The sequence below is a fragment of the Sciurus vulgaris genome, assembly GCF_902686455.1.
Source record: "Sciurus vulgaris genome assembly, chromosome: 1".
NCBI lineage: Eukaryota > Metazoa > Chordata > Mammalia > Rodentia > Sciuridae > Sciurus > Sciurus vulgaris.
Genome location: NC_136461.1, coordinates 100,620,628 through 100,637,758, shown reverse-complemented (window position 1 = coordinate 100,637,758; position 17,131 = coordinate 100,620,628). Strand labels below are relative to the sequence as shown.

The window sequence follows — 17,131 nt, the reverse complement described above, 5'->3', positions numbered from 1 at the left end:
TAGGAGAGAGGAAGCGGAGCCATACTCTGAGGGTCCTCTTCTGGAAGAAAAGAGATTCTGAGGGATATCTGGGAGAGGGGTTGGGGATGTTTGTCTCTGATCGGAGTTTGGAAAAGGTCATCTCACTGTGGCACTTTTGTCTCTTGCTAAGACAGCTACCCAATTCCCCACCCGTAAAATTGAACTCTCCCTCTATAACCAAACGGGGGGTCGTGTGCTTTTTTGGTGGCGTTGGCACAGCCTGGGGTCAGAATGTCTCCTGCCACGATGGCCAGGACCAGGCGACACCCACCTGTACTCACTGACCCCCGCAAACACTGGGGGTTCAGCTCAAGCGCTGCAGCCTGGCCCGCGCTTCCCCCCACCCCTACCGGTCCGTTCTCCTCATTGGCCAAAGACATTCCCCCTGAGTTCTCATTGGCTACCGCACTTTTCCCTCCTTCCCTTGCACCCGCTGCGCGCGGCGAGCGGTGGGGTAGGCTGCTGTAAGTTCCAGCCTGGGAGGAGAGATCTGCTCAGCACAGCAAGAGGTGCGGAGCTCACCAGCGAAGAAACGCCGAGCGCGCAGTTTTCGGTGGGGTCGGTGTTGCCACCTGGGAACTGTCTCGTGGAGTCTTGCCAGCAAATGGGCGATTAAGGAAGAAGAGCGGGGAAATGGACTGCTATTTGCGACGCCTCAAACAGGAGCTGGTAAGAACGTAGTTGGCGCCGGGGGCTGGGAGGGCTTCTCCGCTCCGACGGGTACCTGGCCCCTGCCGGCTGTCCGGGGATCCAGGACGTGCACAGGGCAATCAAGGCAAGACAGGAGATGAGGGGACGCGGACAGGTAGGAAGAAAGTAGGGCCTGTCCTTAGAGGAAAAGGCCACAAGAAAACTTCGGGGAAAGATTTGCGATTAGACAAGAAGTGACAGAGAGCAACCGACCAGGTTGAAATCTCTCTCTCTCTCTCTCTCTCTCTCTCTCTCTCTCTCTCTCTCTCTCTCTCTCTCTCTCTCTCTCTCACACACACACACACACACACACACACACACACACACACACACACACACACGGATAAAAGTGGATACTCTAGTTAGAAATGCAGACGGAGTGAGTGCGGCTTAGGCGCCGCAGACACCCAAGGCGCGGGAGCGACGGGCCCAGGCAGCTGGACGGCAGCGCCTGGGTGCTAGGGCTGCGCTGTGACTGGAGCGCTCCCGCAGGCGGGGCGGACAGGGTGCACAAGCGAGATCTCCACCCCGGGTAGGTCACCTGGGACCGCTTGCACTAGGGGAGCTGGCACCGCCCCGGGCCCCCGGCTCTGCCTGGCTGGGCAGAGCTGGCGCGGCTGCGGGGGCAGGCTTGGCCGGCTGTCTGCCTGGGCTTGTCTGCCAGCAGGGAGGGGGCTGGCAGCTGTAATGACGGGGGAGGGCCTGCGCGGGAGGAGGGGCGCCGCCTGGCAGATCGCGAGCGGGAGTTGCCCAAGCCCAGCCAGATGTCAGGTCTGGGCTTGGGGAGTGTGTAGGGAGCGTGCGGAGGCCCGGGGTACTGGGACTGGGAGAAGTAGCTTAGTCTAGAGGGGCGGGAGTGAATCACCGAACTAGGGGCGGTGATTGCTAAAGCTATGTTAGGGAGTCCAGGTTGGTTTCTCAGTGACTTCACCTACTACCTACTCCCACCCCCGCTGCCACACATACCTTCTATCTGTATTATTCCTTCAAACACCAGAATTCAGGCATTTGCACCCAGTCTGCCCTGCCTTTCTCTTCTTCTAGCGGATTCCCTGTTGTGTCTGCTTAGACCTCTGACTGTGTGTCTCTTTTAGTTTGTCTCTCTTGATGTTGACTCTTTTGTCTCACTTTTCCCCCCTCCTATTCTTACTGTTCAGACCCAGGGGCACCCAGGTGCACAACGGCAGACCTGTTTCCAGAAAGTGTCAGCTTATAGCTGTCCAGATTTCAGGACAACCTTCCCACTTCTGCCTACAAAGGGCTACAGTCTTCCTGCTTGGGAAGGAACTTGGCAGTCTATTAGGAACAGCTTCGGTGGTGGTGGGGAGGGGTCAGGGGAATGGAACTTGAAGGAGCAGGTGTTCTCATTGATATTTCCTGACCAAGTTGCCCTGACACTCTTTGTCTGCCTTCTTAGATTGATGATCAGTTTTTTAGTCCATGAAGTTCTTTCTGTGGCGACACTCAGATGTGAAAATTACTGGCCCAGAAAAATACTTCTTGATGAGAGCAGAGTATCCATTCTGTTCTTGTGAACCTGTACTAGTTCCCTCACTAGTTTTCACATGCATTGCTGCCAGTTTAGGAGGGTGGCCTCAGCCACACATATACAATTCTCATTTTCCCCATTCATATGTCCAGAACCAGAAAGAAAGGTCAAGATCATCACAGATAATGTCTGAGGTCCAAGGCCCATGCTGAGAAAAGAATCTCATAGAATCCCTTTGTGCTTGGAATCAGGGACCATACCACCCACACCAGGATCTGCCTTAATGGAGGGTTTGTGGGTGTTCCTGGCATGGGCTCGAATTTTAAAATCCTACTGATTTGCATATTTTCCAGCACCCTAGGTGGGAGGTGGTGAGGGGAGGAAGACAGTCTGTGGATGCCAGGAGAATTAAAAAAAAAAAAAAAAAAAAAAAAAAAGGCAAATAGGACTCTGAACTGAGCCGAACTCCAGATCTTGATTTGCACCCTCCCCTGCCAAGGCCTTGAGCCCCCAGTGCCTGGGAGAAGGAAGGGGAGAGGCTGAAGTCACCCAGCTCCGCATCGGCTTTTATTTGGCCCTTTGTCTGAGCAGCTCCAGCCTTTGACTCTCTTGGAAAGGAAGCCAAATGCCTGGCCTGAGGCCCAGAATGACACTCAGATGGGAGAGCTCTGCACCCCACCCCCCATGGTGCTCCACCCCTCCCTGATGCCAGCCTGCTTGCAAAGGAGACAGAGCAGAGTGACAAGGCACAGCTACTTGAGTCTCACTCCCTGACATCTCAGCTTAAGTAGCAGGGGTCAAATCTCAGTACCTCAGTATCTCCAATGGGAACAAAGGGGGAAGTAGAGCTGAGTTAGTCCAAGGTCAGCCCTTTGACTGCCTTCTAAGTACTGTAGGGACTGAATTCCATGCAGCTTGACTGTGACTGGGTTAGGGAGAAATTGGCTGCAAGCGGGTGGGATAGGCATAAGTTGGCTTACATAATGAACTGGGAGCTTTTGCTCTGCAGATGGTTCACCCAAGGGAGGCTCTCCCATGCCACCCAGGAGGACTCTGTATTGCCTGGTTCTCCCCAGTTGGTTTGTGATGAGGAATGTCCTCTTGTAGTAAAACTGGTTAATTTCCACATTCATTTATTTCACTAAATTCCTTGCAAGATCAAAGGTCCTGGAAACACTGTGGGATAAACCTGCTGCAAAAAGAAACATTAACCGGGCATGAAATTATCTTTTTCTGGTAGGTTCTGTGCTCCCCTCCTACATCTTGGCCCTATCTTTGGCCCAGAAAATCTAGATAAGAAGATCTAGATTTTCAGTAGCACAAATTTCCAATTCCCTGAAGCAGAAAATTTGCATTGTAACAAGTGAGCAATGGAGGTGGTGGGCTGAGAATTCAGGGATCCTGACTCAATTAAGTTGATGCCTAGAGAACTGGACCTTCCTTCCTGCTTGGTGGGAGGGGTGGGGGGTCAAGTTTCAGGGATGAAATGTGGCTGGAGAAGTAGTGGCAGCTGACACACTTCTTCATTAAGATGAGGGAATTGGGGCTGCAGAGACTCAGCAGGGAGCACATCTTGTCCCCCTTTCAGCTGCCAAAGAGGGGCCCTGCCTGAGCACAAGGCCTTGGGACCAGCTGTTCCTTACACATAGCTCCCCGTGGGCTTCCCAACAAATGGGGGAGACGCAGACACACGGAAGAAGCAAATGTAAGCTGCTCACAGGGCATTCCTTGTGAGTTCAGATCAGTGTGGAACAAATAGAATGCATAAAGGCTGATCAGGGCTCATGAAGTACAGCCAAGCTGGGAAAGCCTCCCCAGAGGGCAGGGAGGTTGTAGGAGGCCATCTTCTGGAATGTCCATCCTGACTGAGACATGGGGAAGCAGCAGAGGGACTTCTTTCAGGTGGGAAGGATCCTCCTAGGGCACCCTGGTGTTCCTAGAAGGCAATTCTCTAGTCTAGTGGCTACAAGTTCAGAAGTTTCTGGTGTATGGCTAAGCACCAGGACCTAAAGGCAATAAGAGGAGAAAAGAAGGGAAGAGAGGAGTTACAATAGGAACAGCTTTTGGCTCTTGGAACAAAAGAGCAAATTTCCCTCAACTTTTGCAAAGGATCTCATTTTGCAGTGTGCTTGATCTTTAGACATGGGGTAGGAGGGCTCTTGGACCAGTTAGACTGGAGTAGGTTGGAATAACATGAAGCACAGGATTTGGGGTCAGATCAACTTGAACTCAAATTCTGACTCTGTGTGACCATAGTATATTACTTAACCTCTCTGAACTTTAGTTTTCTTATCTTGAAAATGTGCTTTTAAAAATACCTACTTTGTACAGCTACTCTGAAGATTAAATAACAGTATAAGCAAAAGTACCTAACAGGATAAGTACCTTCCCAACTGCATACTCTCAGCATATAGCATAATGTGCTGCAAGCATTTGGTAAACTCGTGATGTTGGATTAATTAGACTGGTTTGAGTAAGAATCATTCACAGAACATATTTATTGAGTTCATATACATTTAAGGCATTAATCAGACTCCAACATTATGGTTACAAATATAAACAGATCCTGTCTTCAGGGAATCTACAACTTAATCAAAAAGATAATAACATATGTTGATGTTAACATGGATACACCAGGCACATCACATATTGTTATTTAATTGCTAAAGCAACATTAAGAAGCTGTGCTTTCATTATTTCTATTTTTTAAATGAGAAAATAGAGACGTGAGGAGGTTAAGTGTCTTGTCCAAGGTCACAGAGCTGACAAGTTGTGCAGTTGGATTCATACCTGACTGCAGAGCTTATATTCCTAGCCAGCACAGCACATATATGCACACCTCTAGTACAGAAATAGAGGGACATGCTACAAAAGGGTCACAGTACTCTTAGAAAGGAGAAGTGACCTCCAACTGAGAGATCAGGGAGAGTTTCCTGTCATGGAAGAGGCAGCAGGTGAGCTACACCTTGAGGGATAGATAGAGACATGCACAGGAGAAATATAGCATTCCAGGCAGGTGGTGAAATACAGACAAAAGGCACAGAGGCAGAAGCAGTGTGGATATGTAAGTTTGGCAGGAACATAGGGTATGTGCAAAGAAACAGTGGTCAACAGTATTGAAAGAAACTTGACTATTATGCTATAGAGTTTGACCTTTTCTTTGTGCATAATCAGAGATATGCTCTGGGACCTAGAGGTAGTATTTAGTGGAGGCTGGGGAGGGCAGAAAATGAGGCAGGAGGATGAATGAGGAAGTTATTATAAGAGTCCAGGCAAGCAGATGTAGTGGTGCACACCTGTAATCCCAGTGACTTGGGAGGCTGAGGCAGGAGGATCATGATTTCAAAGCCAGCCTCAGGAACTTAGTGAGGCCCTCTCTCTAATAAAATATAAAAAGGGACAGGGAATGTGGCTAAGTAATTAAGCATCTCTGGGTTCAATACCTGGTACCACCCCACCTCCCCCGAAACAAACAAACAAAAAACCCAGGCAAGAGGGTATGAAGACCTGAAATAGGAAGGAGGAAAAGAAGATAACATCTTGAGGTACCTTGGTTGCCTACGGAATTTGACAGGCTGCAGGCGAGAGGAGTTAAAGCTGGTCAGAAACCTTGCTGAGACTGAGAGGCGAGCCCTCGAGGAGGCAACTTGGGCCCTTCTCTCCATCTGTCAGCCTCTCGCCTGAGCATGTGACTCCCAGGAGATGGTTCAGTTGGGAAAGAGGGCTCATCATTTCACATCCCTCACTTCCTCCTTTCTTTACCCTCCTCCCTCCTGCAGCTCTTGGCACCGTTTCCATGTTACCTTCCTGTTGAGAGTCCCAGCCAAGAGCCAAGAAGGTCCCTATTCACTGAGCTGGAGAATGGGCCACTTGGCAAAAGCTGGGCTTTTCCCATTTCCGGCCCTGAGCCTCCTCCTAGCTTCCCCAGGGGCTGAAAGGAACTGCATGGGGATCTTGTGAGTAATGGGGGTGGGGAAGTGAGGCAGGGCATACTGCCAGGTTCATGGGCAAAGCTGAGCCTGTGTCAAAGGATTCCGGCGGAGCTGGGAGAGGGCGTGAGATGGATGGATGGAGGGCACAGCTGCAGGATCAGTCAGAGGCCCAGGGCAGGGCTTGGGAAGGGAGCCGAGGATGCTGGCATCTCTTCTTCCATCTCCACTCCTCCCACACCACAAAGGGCCCAGCAAGTGCCAAGGGGGAGGGTGCTGTCCATGGACAGCTGACCCTAGGCTACCCGCTCTGGGCTCAGGATGGTGGGATCTGACTTTCCAAAATGGCATCTTCACCTTTAGCTCCAGGCAGGCAGTTCCTTTTCCCTCTTCGGGTGACACAAGGAAGAGGAGCCTTCGGTGGGAAGGAAGTGAATTGGGTCTTGGAGTACCTCAGTGGATGGTTTCATGCTTCTCTTCCTCCTCTGGTGGCAATTACCCTTTGCACTTCCTGCTGACTGTCCTGATTTCTTCTCACACCTACTCCATGAGGCCTGCTGGACAGGGATTATGATGGCATGAAAGATCATTGGCCCAGAGGAAGGGGCCGAACTTGGGGGCCCAGTCAAAGAACAGTGTTTCCCCTGGTGGTGATCAAGACTGCATACACATTCCTAGCTAGTATCTGTTGATGGCAAGTCACATATTTCATAAATTTCCTTTATAAATACATTTATTTGCATAAACAGACTTTAAAAATTATTAACTAGGAGTCTTCATCATGTGCAGATACGGTGGAAATAATGAAGAAGGCCTGACGAAGAATATTGGGGCAACACTGAGCGAGATGATCTAAGAGACTCCCTCGTTTCCTAATCCATGGGGGCGGGTGGTGACCTCCACTGCCTCCAGCCAGCCTCCCAGACCAAAGAGGGATCAGGCAATATAGAGAAAAAGGGTCTGTGCCACACACTTGGGAGGGGTTATCACAGATTCAGGACTGCAGCACAAAAGCTTGGTAAATTTGCCCAAGGAAGGTGGTCCGCTAGGACTCAGGAACAGATCTCCAGACTGCTGCAGGGGCTCTCACCAAACCCAGAGGGGCAGCAGCTGTGCTGCTGTAACACAGAGCCTGCCAGGGGCTGGTATAAACCACCACCAGAGGGACTAAAGTTTGATGTGCGGCAAATGTTTAGGATGAAACTGAGTCCCTGAAGGTGTTGGGATGGGAAATGGTGAGGACCGCTGCAGAGGCAAGGATAGGGGTGAGGCCCTTAGGGAATTCCTCAGAAGGGATTCCCATGACCTTCACTGGGATTTGCTTATTAAGGGGTTTGCATCTGATGGTGGATAGCGCTCTCTCTCTCTCTCTCAGTGTTTGCGTGTGTTTGTGTGCACGCGCATATGTAAGACAAGGGATGGGACTAACAGAAGGGGATGTTAGATTAATTTTCATTCAAACTAATCAGGACCAATCAGACTTCTCTAGCTGATCCCTGAGAGCACTTGGGTATGACGTGGTCCCTGTCCTGAGGAAGAATAGAAGGCACTGAGACTAGGAGACCAGAGAGGAACTCAGCAGCCTCCAGTCTAGAGATTGGGATTTAGAGTTATTCATTCGGGGGCCTGCCTTTGCTCCCCACACCACATTGCTGCCTTTTCTCCCTCTTCCATCCTGAGGCAAGAGAAACCCTGGGATCCAAGAAGGTCCCACGCTCTGGGTGAAGCAGCTTGGCCTCTGGCTCTTTCTCCGCGGGTGACATCATTCCCTTGGGGTTGGTGGGAAGAGCTATGCTTTTTGGCTCCCCTCATGGTCAAGACCCAGCGGATGCTCCTGCTCGAACTGCCCTGGACCTCCCTGTTTCCCACAACTCACTTCCTTCTTCTATTCTCATCCCTCTCACAGCTGCCTTCTCGCTTGGCAGTGTTGCACCCTGCCTGTGGCTGGGCTCGCTGAGGTCAGTGTGAGAGTGGGCAAGAGGACACCCAGGCTTCCCCTTCCCTCCCTTCCTTTCCCCTGCATGGGGTAGAAGAGATTTGTTTCCTCTTGATGAGCCCAGATATGATGAATGGAATTCTGCCATTACCATGCGTTGAGTTTCACCAAGGAAGAACTGTTCCACAAGTACACAGGAAGTCTTTTTTCCCCTTTATTTTTTATTTATTTATTTTCATGTGGTGCTTAGGATCGAACCCAGTGCCTCGCACATGCTAGGTAAGCACTCTGCCACTGAGCCACAGCTCCATCCCTACAGGTCTTAACAGTCACTGTTCATCTAATGATTTGTGTCATGCAGAGATACACATGACCTCATTTAATGTGCACAATAGCTGCACAAGGCAGGAACTTATTCCCATTTTAAAGATGGAGAAACTGAAAACAGAATTTTAATAAGCTGCCCAAGTGGTACAACTACTATGTGGCAGAGCTAGAATTTGAACCCTGTTCCTTTGGTCTCCAGAACCTAAGTTCTTAAGTAATAGAGAATATTATTTTCCATACAGGCACAATTTCAGCCCTCGTTTACTAAACGGGGCCTCTGTTTTATGGGCAGCCCTGAATTCATGCATACCCACACATTCGTTCTCGCTGGGAAACTGCACAAAATGTCAGCATTATTTCTTATGGATTTTTCCACACTGGAAGAGACTGAATGGGGTCATTTCATTCCTCCCACTGCCTCTGACCTGGACTGTGTTTCGCCTTTTGGAAGGAAGCCTGCCAGCTCAGACTCCTTGCTGCTTGGTGAAATGAAACCTTGGGCAACGGCTCTCTCTTCCTTAGTAGCAGTTGACTGTCTGAAGGATGCAAGCAGTCTGGAGGGATGATCTAGGGGAATCAGTGGTACTTAATATATGGTTTATGAGTATGTAGCAAGTGTAAGGTGCCATCAAGTTTCCAGGGTGACATAACAATATATAGATCTTAGTCTGCCCTCAGGCAGTAGTTGCTCAATAAATATTTCATGAGCAACAGAGCATTTAAACTCATGGAGGACGTGGAATTAAGTGCTTCAAGTAGCAGATAAAAGCATCTTAAGGTCACACAGAGGCACTAACAGGAACTTGGTGGGTATGCTTAAGGGATAGGGATTTGCCTGGGTTTGCAAATCCTGTTGTGGGTCTTGATAGCAGGACCAAATTGGATTTAAGTCTTTGGGCCATGGAGAGCCAGGTCAGTGATGGGAAGTGTGTTATCAGAAAGACCTGGCCAGGCACTGATACCTTTGGTGGCTGGGAGACCTTCTCTGAGGCTTCTGCAGATTCCTAGGGGATAGAGGGAAGTTGCAAACCATCCAAGGAAGGAGGACTTCAAATAGTACATGATTAAGTTGGATAGGAGCTGGATGGTTGAATGCAGAAGCTAAAAATGACTGAGGTTCTAGGCAGGGGTGAGAGGTACATGGATTAGAGGATGGGGAGGGGTAGGAAAGTCAGAGGGAGAAGCAGTTTACCAGGAAAGAACCATGCTTAGTTTGGGGCTTAGCATCTCCTCTTGCTGTACTCTGGTTCTTCCCAGATGCAGCTGAGTGCCTCTGAAAGGAAGGTAGAAGCAAAAGAGGTCAGGGTAAGGCCCATCGATAGCAAGCACAGCCACACCATGGGCTCTGAATTTGGTTGCTGCCATCCAATGGCATATACTTGCCCAAGCAAATCCCTGGGGGCCTGGGTCCTCAAACCACCATTTGTAGCCCTATTTTTGGAAGGTGCACAAAGTGTGGGCAATCCCCACACCTCATTGAAAGCCTCCTTGCCCTTCGGGAAGTCAGTCCTCCATTGTCCCTTAGTGGGGGATCCTCTCTCCCCAGCAGTGCCAAGGGTGGCAGGAGCAGATTCCACCCAGAAGCCTCAGAGGGTCAGCTGCCAGCCCAGCCCAGCCTTGCAGAGCCTCTATGCCTGCCCTTCCAATCCCCACCCCCACCCCCTGGGCTTAGCTCTGAGCATTAAGACAAGACTGGAAGGTAAGATGATCCCTGGGTCTCTGGGGGGCTTCAGAAACAGATGGTCCATGTACTGGAGGCCTGATGTTTGTAACTTGATCAGATATGGGGAGGGAGCTGGCAGGACCCAGACAGCTTGGGCCCTGGGGTTGGGAACCTTGTGAATGTTATCAGCTGGAGCCTCTCCTCCCCATCCTTCAAATGCAGCCTTTACCCAAGGCAACCTCTCAGTCCATCCAGATGGTAACTGGGCCTCGGGTCGAAGAACCCACAAAATGGCTGGGAGAACTGACTCAGGATCCCCATTCTGGCTTGGCCAGGGCAGCAGAGCCTATTGGACTGAGAAGGCAGGAAGAGAACTGGAGCCAAGTCTGAGGGCAGCTGAGATAGGACAGTGTTTGGGAGGGAGGGAGAGGTTAGGAAGAGCTGGGCAAGGGTTCCCAGCAAACAGGAGTCTCCTGGCCTCTTAAACTCTCTGCTGATCAGCTGGATGGGAAGAGCAATTACAAGAAACCTACTCTTTCTCTTTAATGTTCCTTTCAACCCCTCTCCATTAGCCCTGTAGAGGACAAAGCAGCCTTAAAGCCCAGCTCCACTGCCCAGCCTTCTGCAGGACTGTTTGGTAGTCAGGACTACAGCATTTGGAGTAAGACAGTCCTGGGTTTGAGTCCCAGTTCTGTGAGCTGGATGTACTACAGTTTATTCTTTACTAAAGCAATAATAATAATAGCAACCTCACAGGATTGATATAAGTAAGATTAAATGAGGTGATGGGTATAGAGTATGTAGCACAATTCCAATTACACGGTAAATGCTCACAGATTTGACCATCAACACCAAGGAAGAAGAGGACACAGACACAAAAAAGGATAAGGATGGCCACCACAACTTGGTGCACCCTTGAAGTGATCTCAAGCTCCACCTCTTGCTATTTTGGGCAAGTTACTTATGTGCCTCCCTTTCCTCATCTGTCAAAGGGGAAAAATAATAGTCATTACCTCACAGGGTAGTTGAAGAGATTAAATAAATTAACATATTATGTATATATTCATGTGCACAAGCACACACATACAAATGGCCCCTGGTTTAACAATTTTGGGACTTAAACATGGTGTGAAAGAGTGCCCATAAAACCATATTCTTTGTCACTTTAAGTGTTTAGCACATTACATGATATTCAATACTTTATTATAAAATAGGCTTTGTGTTAGATGGCTTTTCCCAACTGTAGGCTAATGTAATTGTTCTAAACATGTTTAAGATAGGCCAGGCTAAGCTGTGATGTTTGGTAGGTTAGGTGTATTAATGCAGTTTTTACCAGGGGTTACCTGGTTATAACGCCATCATAAGTGGAGGAGTATTCCTTAGTTATTTCACTGCCATCTACGTCAGTTCCCTTATCTAGCTTTGGTACTGTTAAAATTCTTTCAGCACAGCTTAGCACTGTACAAGGCTGTAGAGGTGGGGTTAGTGGCAGGCTGGAATGACCCTTGTTTGTGTTTTTGGGGGTGGCTGGTTCAGAGTGCTGGGGATTGAACCCAGGGCCTTATGCTTGCGAGGCAAGCACTCTACCAACTGAGCTATCTCCCCAGCCCATGGTTCAGGGTCTTGAGGGGCAACCCTCCCTGCTTCTCCCGTGCTCACTGGCCCTGTGCTTTCTCCTCTGCAGATGTCCATGAAGGAGGTGGGTGATGGCTTACAGGATCAGATGAACTGCATGATGGGTGCTCTGCAAGAACTGAAACTCCTACAGGTGCAGACAGCTTTGGAACAGCTGGAGATCTCTGGAGGGGGTCCTGTCCCAGGCTGCCAAGAAAGCCCCCAGACACAGTCCAAGCACCTTCACTGGGCAGGTGGCAGAGGTCCTGCCAGACCTGGAGCCTGCTCCCCATCCAGCCAACCTTCTCCGGGCAGCAGCACCAAATTTCCACACCATAGGAGTCTCTGTGGTAGGAATCTTGCTCCCCTGCCCAGGACACAGCTGCTGAAGCACCAAAGCTGTGCCCAGCAGGGGCCAGAGCGAGTGGAACCAGATGACTGGACCTCTACATTGATGTCAAGGGGCAGAAATCGGCAGCCTCTGGTGTTAGGGGACAATGTGTTTGCAGACCTGGTGGGCAACTGGCTAGATCTGCCAGAACTGGAGAAGGGTGGGGAGAAGGGTGAGACTGAGAGGGAAGGAGAGCACAAAGGAGAGAAAGGCCGACCCCGGGACCTGGGCCACAAGTTTGCCCTAACAGCAAACATTTTCAGGAAGTTTTTGCGTAGTGTGAGGCCCGACCGTGATCGACTGCTGAAGGAGAAGCCAGGCTGGGTGACACCCATGGTCTCTGAGTCAAGAGCAGGACGCTCTCAGAAGGTCAAGAAGCGGAGCCATTCCAAGGGCTCTGGACGTTTCTTTTTCCCAAGTCCAGGGGAACCCAGACAAGGGGAAACTTCCCCAACAAGCAGCCCCAAGGCCATGGATCCCTCCCCCTCGGGTTTTGATATTAACACAGCTGTTTGGGTCTGAACACTAGAGACCGAAAGTTGGCTGAACCTAAAAGGCTGGGCCCCTAGGGAGGAGGGCAGGCAGGTGGTATGGCCTTCTGAAGCCCAAATCCAAGTTCCTTTTTCCCAGAAAGGATCTTAGGCAGAGCTGACCAGAATGCAGATGGGAGAGGCTGTCACAGGGCTTCCTGGTGGAGGAGGTGAGTTCCTGGAGAGAATGTATATGTGTGTGTGTGTGTGGTCGCTTTAGGGGCTGGAGATGACAGTAGGGGAGGATCAGGGGAGGAGACCAGAAAATCCCTCTGACATTACTCTGCTGCACTCAAAGACCTCAGTTGAACATTCTGTATGGAGAAGGGCACTGGGGCCACAGGTGCCACAGAGACCCCTAATAAAGACCTGTCTTTGGTGCCCTCAACCTTATATCTGTCTGCTTCCCAGGCTTGGCATTGCCACAGGCAGAGGGATTGGGGGTTAGAGAAGAGGAAGACAAATCCCCACCCCTAGCGTTCTTCTTGCCATGGATTTCAGCCCATACCTGGATCCTGTATATAGGCTGAATGAGGAAGTCCGTGTATAAGGTGTGTTTTCCCAAAAGCATAGGGAAGCAATGAGGTGATGTATGCCACTGTGCACTGTGGAAAGCCCTTTCACATCAAGCTCTCTAGTCTGTGGGCAAGGCAGGCATTATTCTGTTTTCCAGATGAGATGGCAGCCTACATTGGCTACCTGTCCCAGAACACACCACTGGGAGATGAACAGCCAGGCCAACTGGAAGGTGAATGCTGTGATCTGGATTTACACACTGGCCCTTAACAGCTGTCTGTTGCCCACCCCAACATCCAGCCTCTTGGTTTAACTCTTGGGGCAGAACAAGTAAATTGACCAGTGAGGTGAGGGTGTGCCCCGAAGAAATATTCCTAGCCCCAACTCGCGGCCCCTCCGTTTCCAAACTAGGCGCGGGCCTGGGTTATCCTCCTCACCCTGAGATTTGTTAAACCCGAGAGTTCCAGATCTGCCATGCCCAGGCTTTCTGAAAGTCGCTGGGGGTAAGGGGCCCGTGGTGATGGCACAGATCTAGGGCCCGCGTTGATCCTCCCACTCTGGCAGGAACGTCCAGTGGCTGTGAGAGGACAACGCGGGTCCCTGTCTGGGCCAAGCCATCCAGGAGGAAGAGCCTTTGCTCCCCTCTCTCCCCCTCCCAGCCGACCACTGCTCAGTCTGATGGGGTGTGACAGCTGCAATTAGAGGCAAGATGCATTCCCACCTTCAGAGCATTAAGAGCAAAGTGGAGAAGAAAAATAACGAGAAAGGCACCACTGACTGCAGCCTGGACCCCCAGGGGGTGGAGATGGAGGAAGGGATGGGGGGGTGCACAGCGGCTGTGGTTAAGGTCACCTTCAAATTCCACCTCAATGGCAGATGGTTAGTTTTGGTAGGGTGGGCTATAGGAGGAACACAGAGGCACTTGTTTTGAGTACCGTTATTTACAGGGAAGTGTGTACATCTCTTTCAAGCTTTGAGTGACCCTAGAAAGAATTTTCCAGGTACAGCAATGAAGGCTCTTAGTGAGGTCATGCAAACTGCCCAGATCAGGCTGCTAGCAAATGAAAAGAACCAGAATTTGAACCAGAAGGTTATTTGGCTCCCAAACCCCTGTTCTTTCTACTCTACTTCACCTGCAGTTTTGCCAAGAGTTCCCTCTTTCTGGAGGAGAGAGCCCCTGTCCTGTGTGTTTCCCCAGTGCACTCTTGACAGTCTTCTGTGAAGGGAGGTTGGCTGTGGCTGCCTTTGGTGGTGACGGTTGATGTGTGTGTCCTGATGTGTGTGTGGGGACAGCGCACGTGAAGAGTCCACACACTGATTTGCTGCTTTCTGAGAGGAGGGCCACCCAGCAAATTATTCAGGATGACATGAGCTGCGTCTGGTCTGATTCCATAGGAAACCAAGTCACCTCTGGCTATTCATCTGTGACTCGTCTGTTTTCCTGGGCTGGTCACAGCAGTTCAGATCAACTGAACAAAACCCGATGAATTCCACCCAGTGCCAGCACTGGTGCTAGGAACCTAGAACAGCACCACGAGAAGGACCCAGTGCTGACCTCCAGGGAATCCAGTGGAAAAGGGAGAAACAGACTTAACCATCAACTAACCAGAACAGATTCAAGGGACTGAAGACTCATTTAACATGGGTCAGAACAAAACAACTAGGAAGTGATATCTGCTGCCAACATAATTCACAGGTGCCAGGCACCTTTGCCTTTGTGCTATTTCCTATTCACTACACACTGGAAGTGAGTGCTGTTACTCTTATTTTACATGTGTAGGCTCAGAGAAGTTAAACAACTTGTCCAAGATCACATAGCAGAGCTAGGATTCTAACATTTCCCATTCACTTCCAATCTTGGGCCTTTTATCTTATCCCCAAAACTGTTCCAGAGATAAATCAAGATCAAAACCTGTCCTCCCCCATATATAATAAATGGCATGCCAACTGTGTGGTGGAGGAATTCTGCCTGGGTCTTGATGTAACATCCCATCCACTTTCATGCTTTGCTAATCAAAGATTATGATGATTCACTTACCCTCCTATAATTTTTACTTTTCTGTCTCCTTCTGGGGTCCTGCTTCGACAATGATGGAAACTACTTTGCTGAGGCTGAGTGAAGAAATGAATGGGAATTATCCTAGGGCCTAAGCAATGCAGGAGAGCATAAGAGAGCCAGGAACAGGGTGTATGGGGAGGAGGAGATAGTGAAAGTAAGCAGAGAGAAACTGACAGCTTAATTCTGCCTCTGGGGCTCATTTTATGGTTAATTAGGACATGCAAATGAACTGGAAGCTCATTTAATACCCGCCCTGGCATGCAGCTCCACCCCACACCTGGCCCATTTCCCTGGTAGGTACAGGGGCCCCACTGGCCCAGGCATCTGCTCAGGTCTCCACCTGCTTCTTTGTGGCTGGATGGCCAGAACTAGAGATGTTTTCTAACCACAGTGGAACTAAAGGGTCCATGCTGGGACTGGTGGGAACTGCTCCTTCCAATCTTTCAGATCCAGGACCTCTCTCTCTCCTCAGGCACTTCCTCTGAACCTCACCCCTCAGGGTGATGTCTGAACCCAAACTAATGGAAACCTGGTTCAGTTATGCCCCATGTATTCCCACCTACTCCCCAGAGGCTTGTCTTTTCCAAGTCACACCAACACTTCCTGCAGGGCCCAAGACACCCAGTCTCCAGCTTCCCCAAAGCAGCTGTCAATCTGCCTTGGGTGACCTTCCCACCCAGGCAGTTAAAGCACTTGTACCAGCACAATGGTATGAACACTGGATTTGGAGTCAAAGAGACCCATTTCTGTCACTGTGCACTTGAGCATGTCACTTGACTTCTCTGAGCCTTGTTTTCCTCATTTGTGAAACATGGATAATGCACAGCTGTGGCAAGGTTTAGAGGACACAGTTCTCCTTGGGGCGGGGGTCACACTCACTGCCTGGAACACAGACTCCACCAATACTGCACTACCTATTCCCTAGGGCAGCACTGAGCATGTGACCCAGACTAAAACAAAATAAAGTGTTTTCTCTGAGCCTTGGTATCTTGTTAAAAAATTGTATACTGACTCTCATTACCTCACAGGATTGTGACAAGGATCGGAGAAGGCCACAGGTGCAAACATGTTTTTGTATATATATTGTAGAAATATGACCCAGATGGGCTATTACTTGCCAGTGGCACATACATACTGTTCTGTGGAGGGATGATATATGGGGTGTTGCGGGTGGAGGAGGGTGCTGTTTGGGTCAAGTCCAGGAGAAGGTGTTTGAGGACACCACTGCCTGAAGATCAATTTACTCTAGGGACACTGCCACCACCCCTGTACCCTGCTCTCCCTCATTGTCAACCCTGGGACCTCAATTCTTGGCAGGGGGAGAGTACATGAGTCAAATCCTAATGGTTTCGAGAAGAATCCAGCCTCCAGTCTGCTCTCTGCTCCCCAGGTCTCAGGTGCTATGACTGTCCTAAATCCTATTCCCTCCTCTGTGAAGCCTGCCCCTTAGGAGAGACATGAGGCTCTGATGCAGCCAAAGGGTGATGGGTTGGAAAGGCCTAGGGCCAAGAACTCCAACTGCAGTCATCCCCTTGGGACTACTGAGAGGATGTTCCTTGCCTTACTCTCTGCCTCTGTCCAACCCTTAAAGTTTGAGGAAACATCTCTCTGATTCTGACAGGACTTACTTCCTGCCACTCCCCAGAGACTCTCCCTTCAAAAAGTCCTGACATATGTCCTTCCTCTTACCACCTCCAAGCCCCTGATACACACCCACAACTTCAGGAACATATGTGTTTGACAGGTCTCACTATGCAGTCTGCCTTCCCAATGTCCCTATAATAAACTTATATTCTTGTCACCTACTGGAGTTCTCCTTTCTTCCCTAAACTCTCCCAATGCTCCCCAAAGCACCTGTGTTCCTGGTGCCAGTGAGGACCAGTGTGCCCCTGAACAGTTTGGGCAACAATAATCCGATGAGGGACCATGACAATCACTTTATGCTTTCCTTTCCCTGCATCTTGGT

General features: G+C 50.0%; 1 protein-coding gene across 1 annotated transcript; it reads left to right on the top strand.

Moving 5' to 3' along the window:
* Positions 1-449: 449 nt before the first annotated feature.
* Positions 450-16,143, top strand: INKA2 (inka box actin regulator 2). The gene is made up of 2 exons (XM_079144892.1): positions 450-690; positions 11,740-16,143. The coding sequence occupies exons 1-2, from the start codon at positions 655-657 to the stop codon at positions 12,580-12,582; spliced, it is 879 nt and encodes a 292-aa protein (XP_079001018.1). The 5' UTR covers positions 450-654; the 3' UTR covers positions 12,583-16,143.
* Positions 16,144-17,131: the final 988 nt, after the last annotated feature.

What these genes read in the sequence shown, in the direction of transcription:
- INKA2 (XM_079144892.1), top strand. Translation starts at nt 655, where the DNA reads ATGGACTGCTATTTGCGACGCCTCAAACAGGAGCTG. An exon ending in GACGCCTCAAACAGGAGCTG is followed by an intron (nt 691 to 11,739) that starts GTAAGAACGTAG and finishes TCTCCTCTGCAG; the next exon opens with ATGTCCATGAAGGAGGTGGG.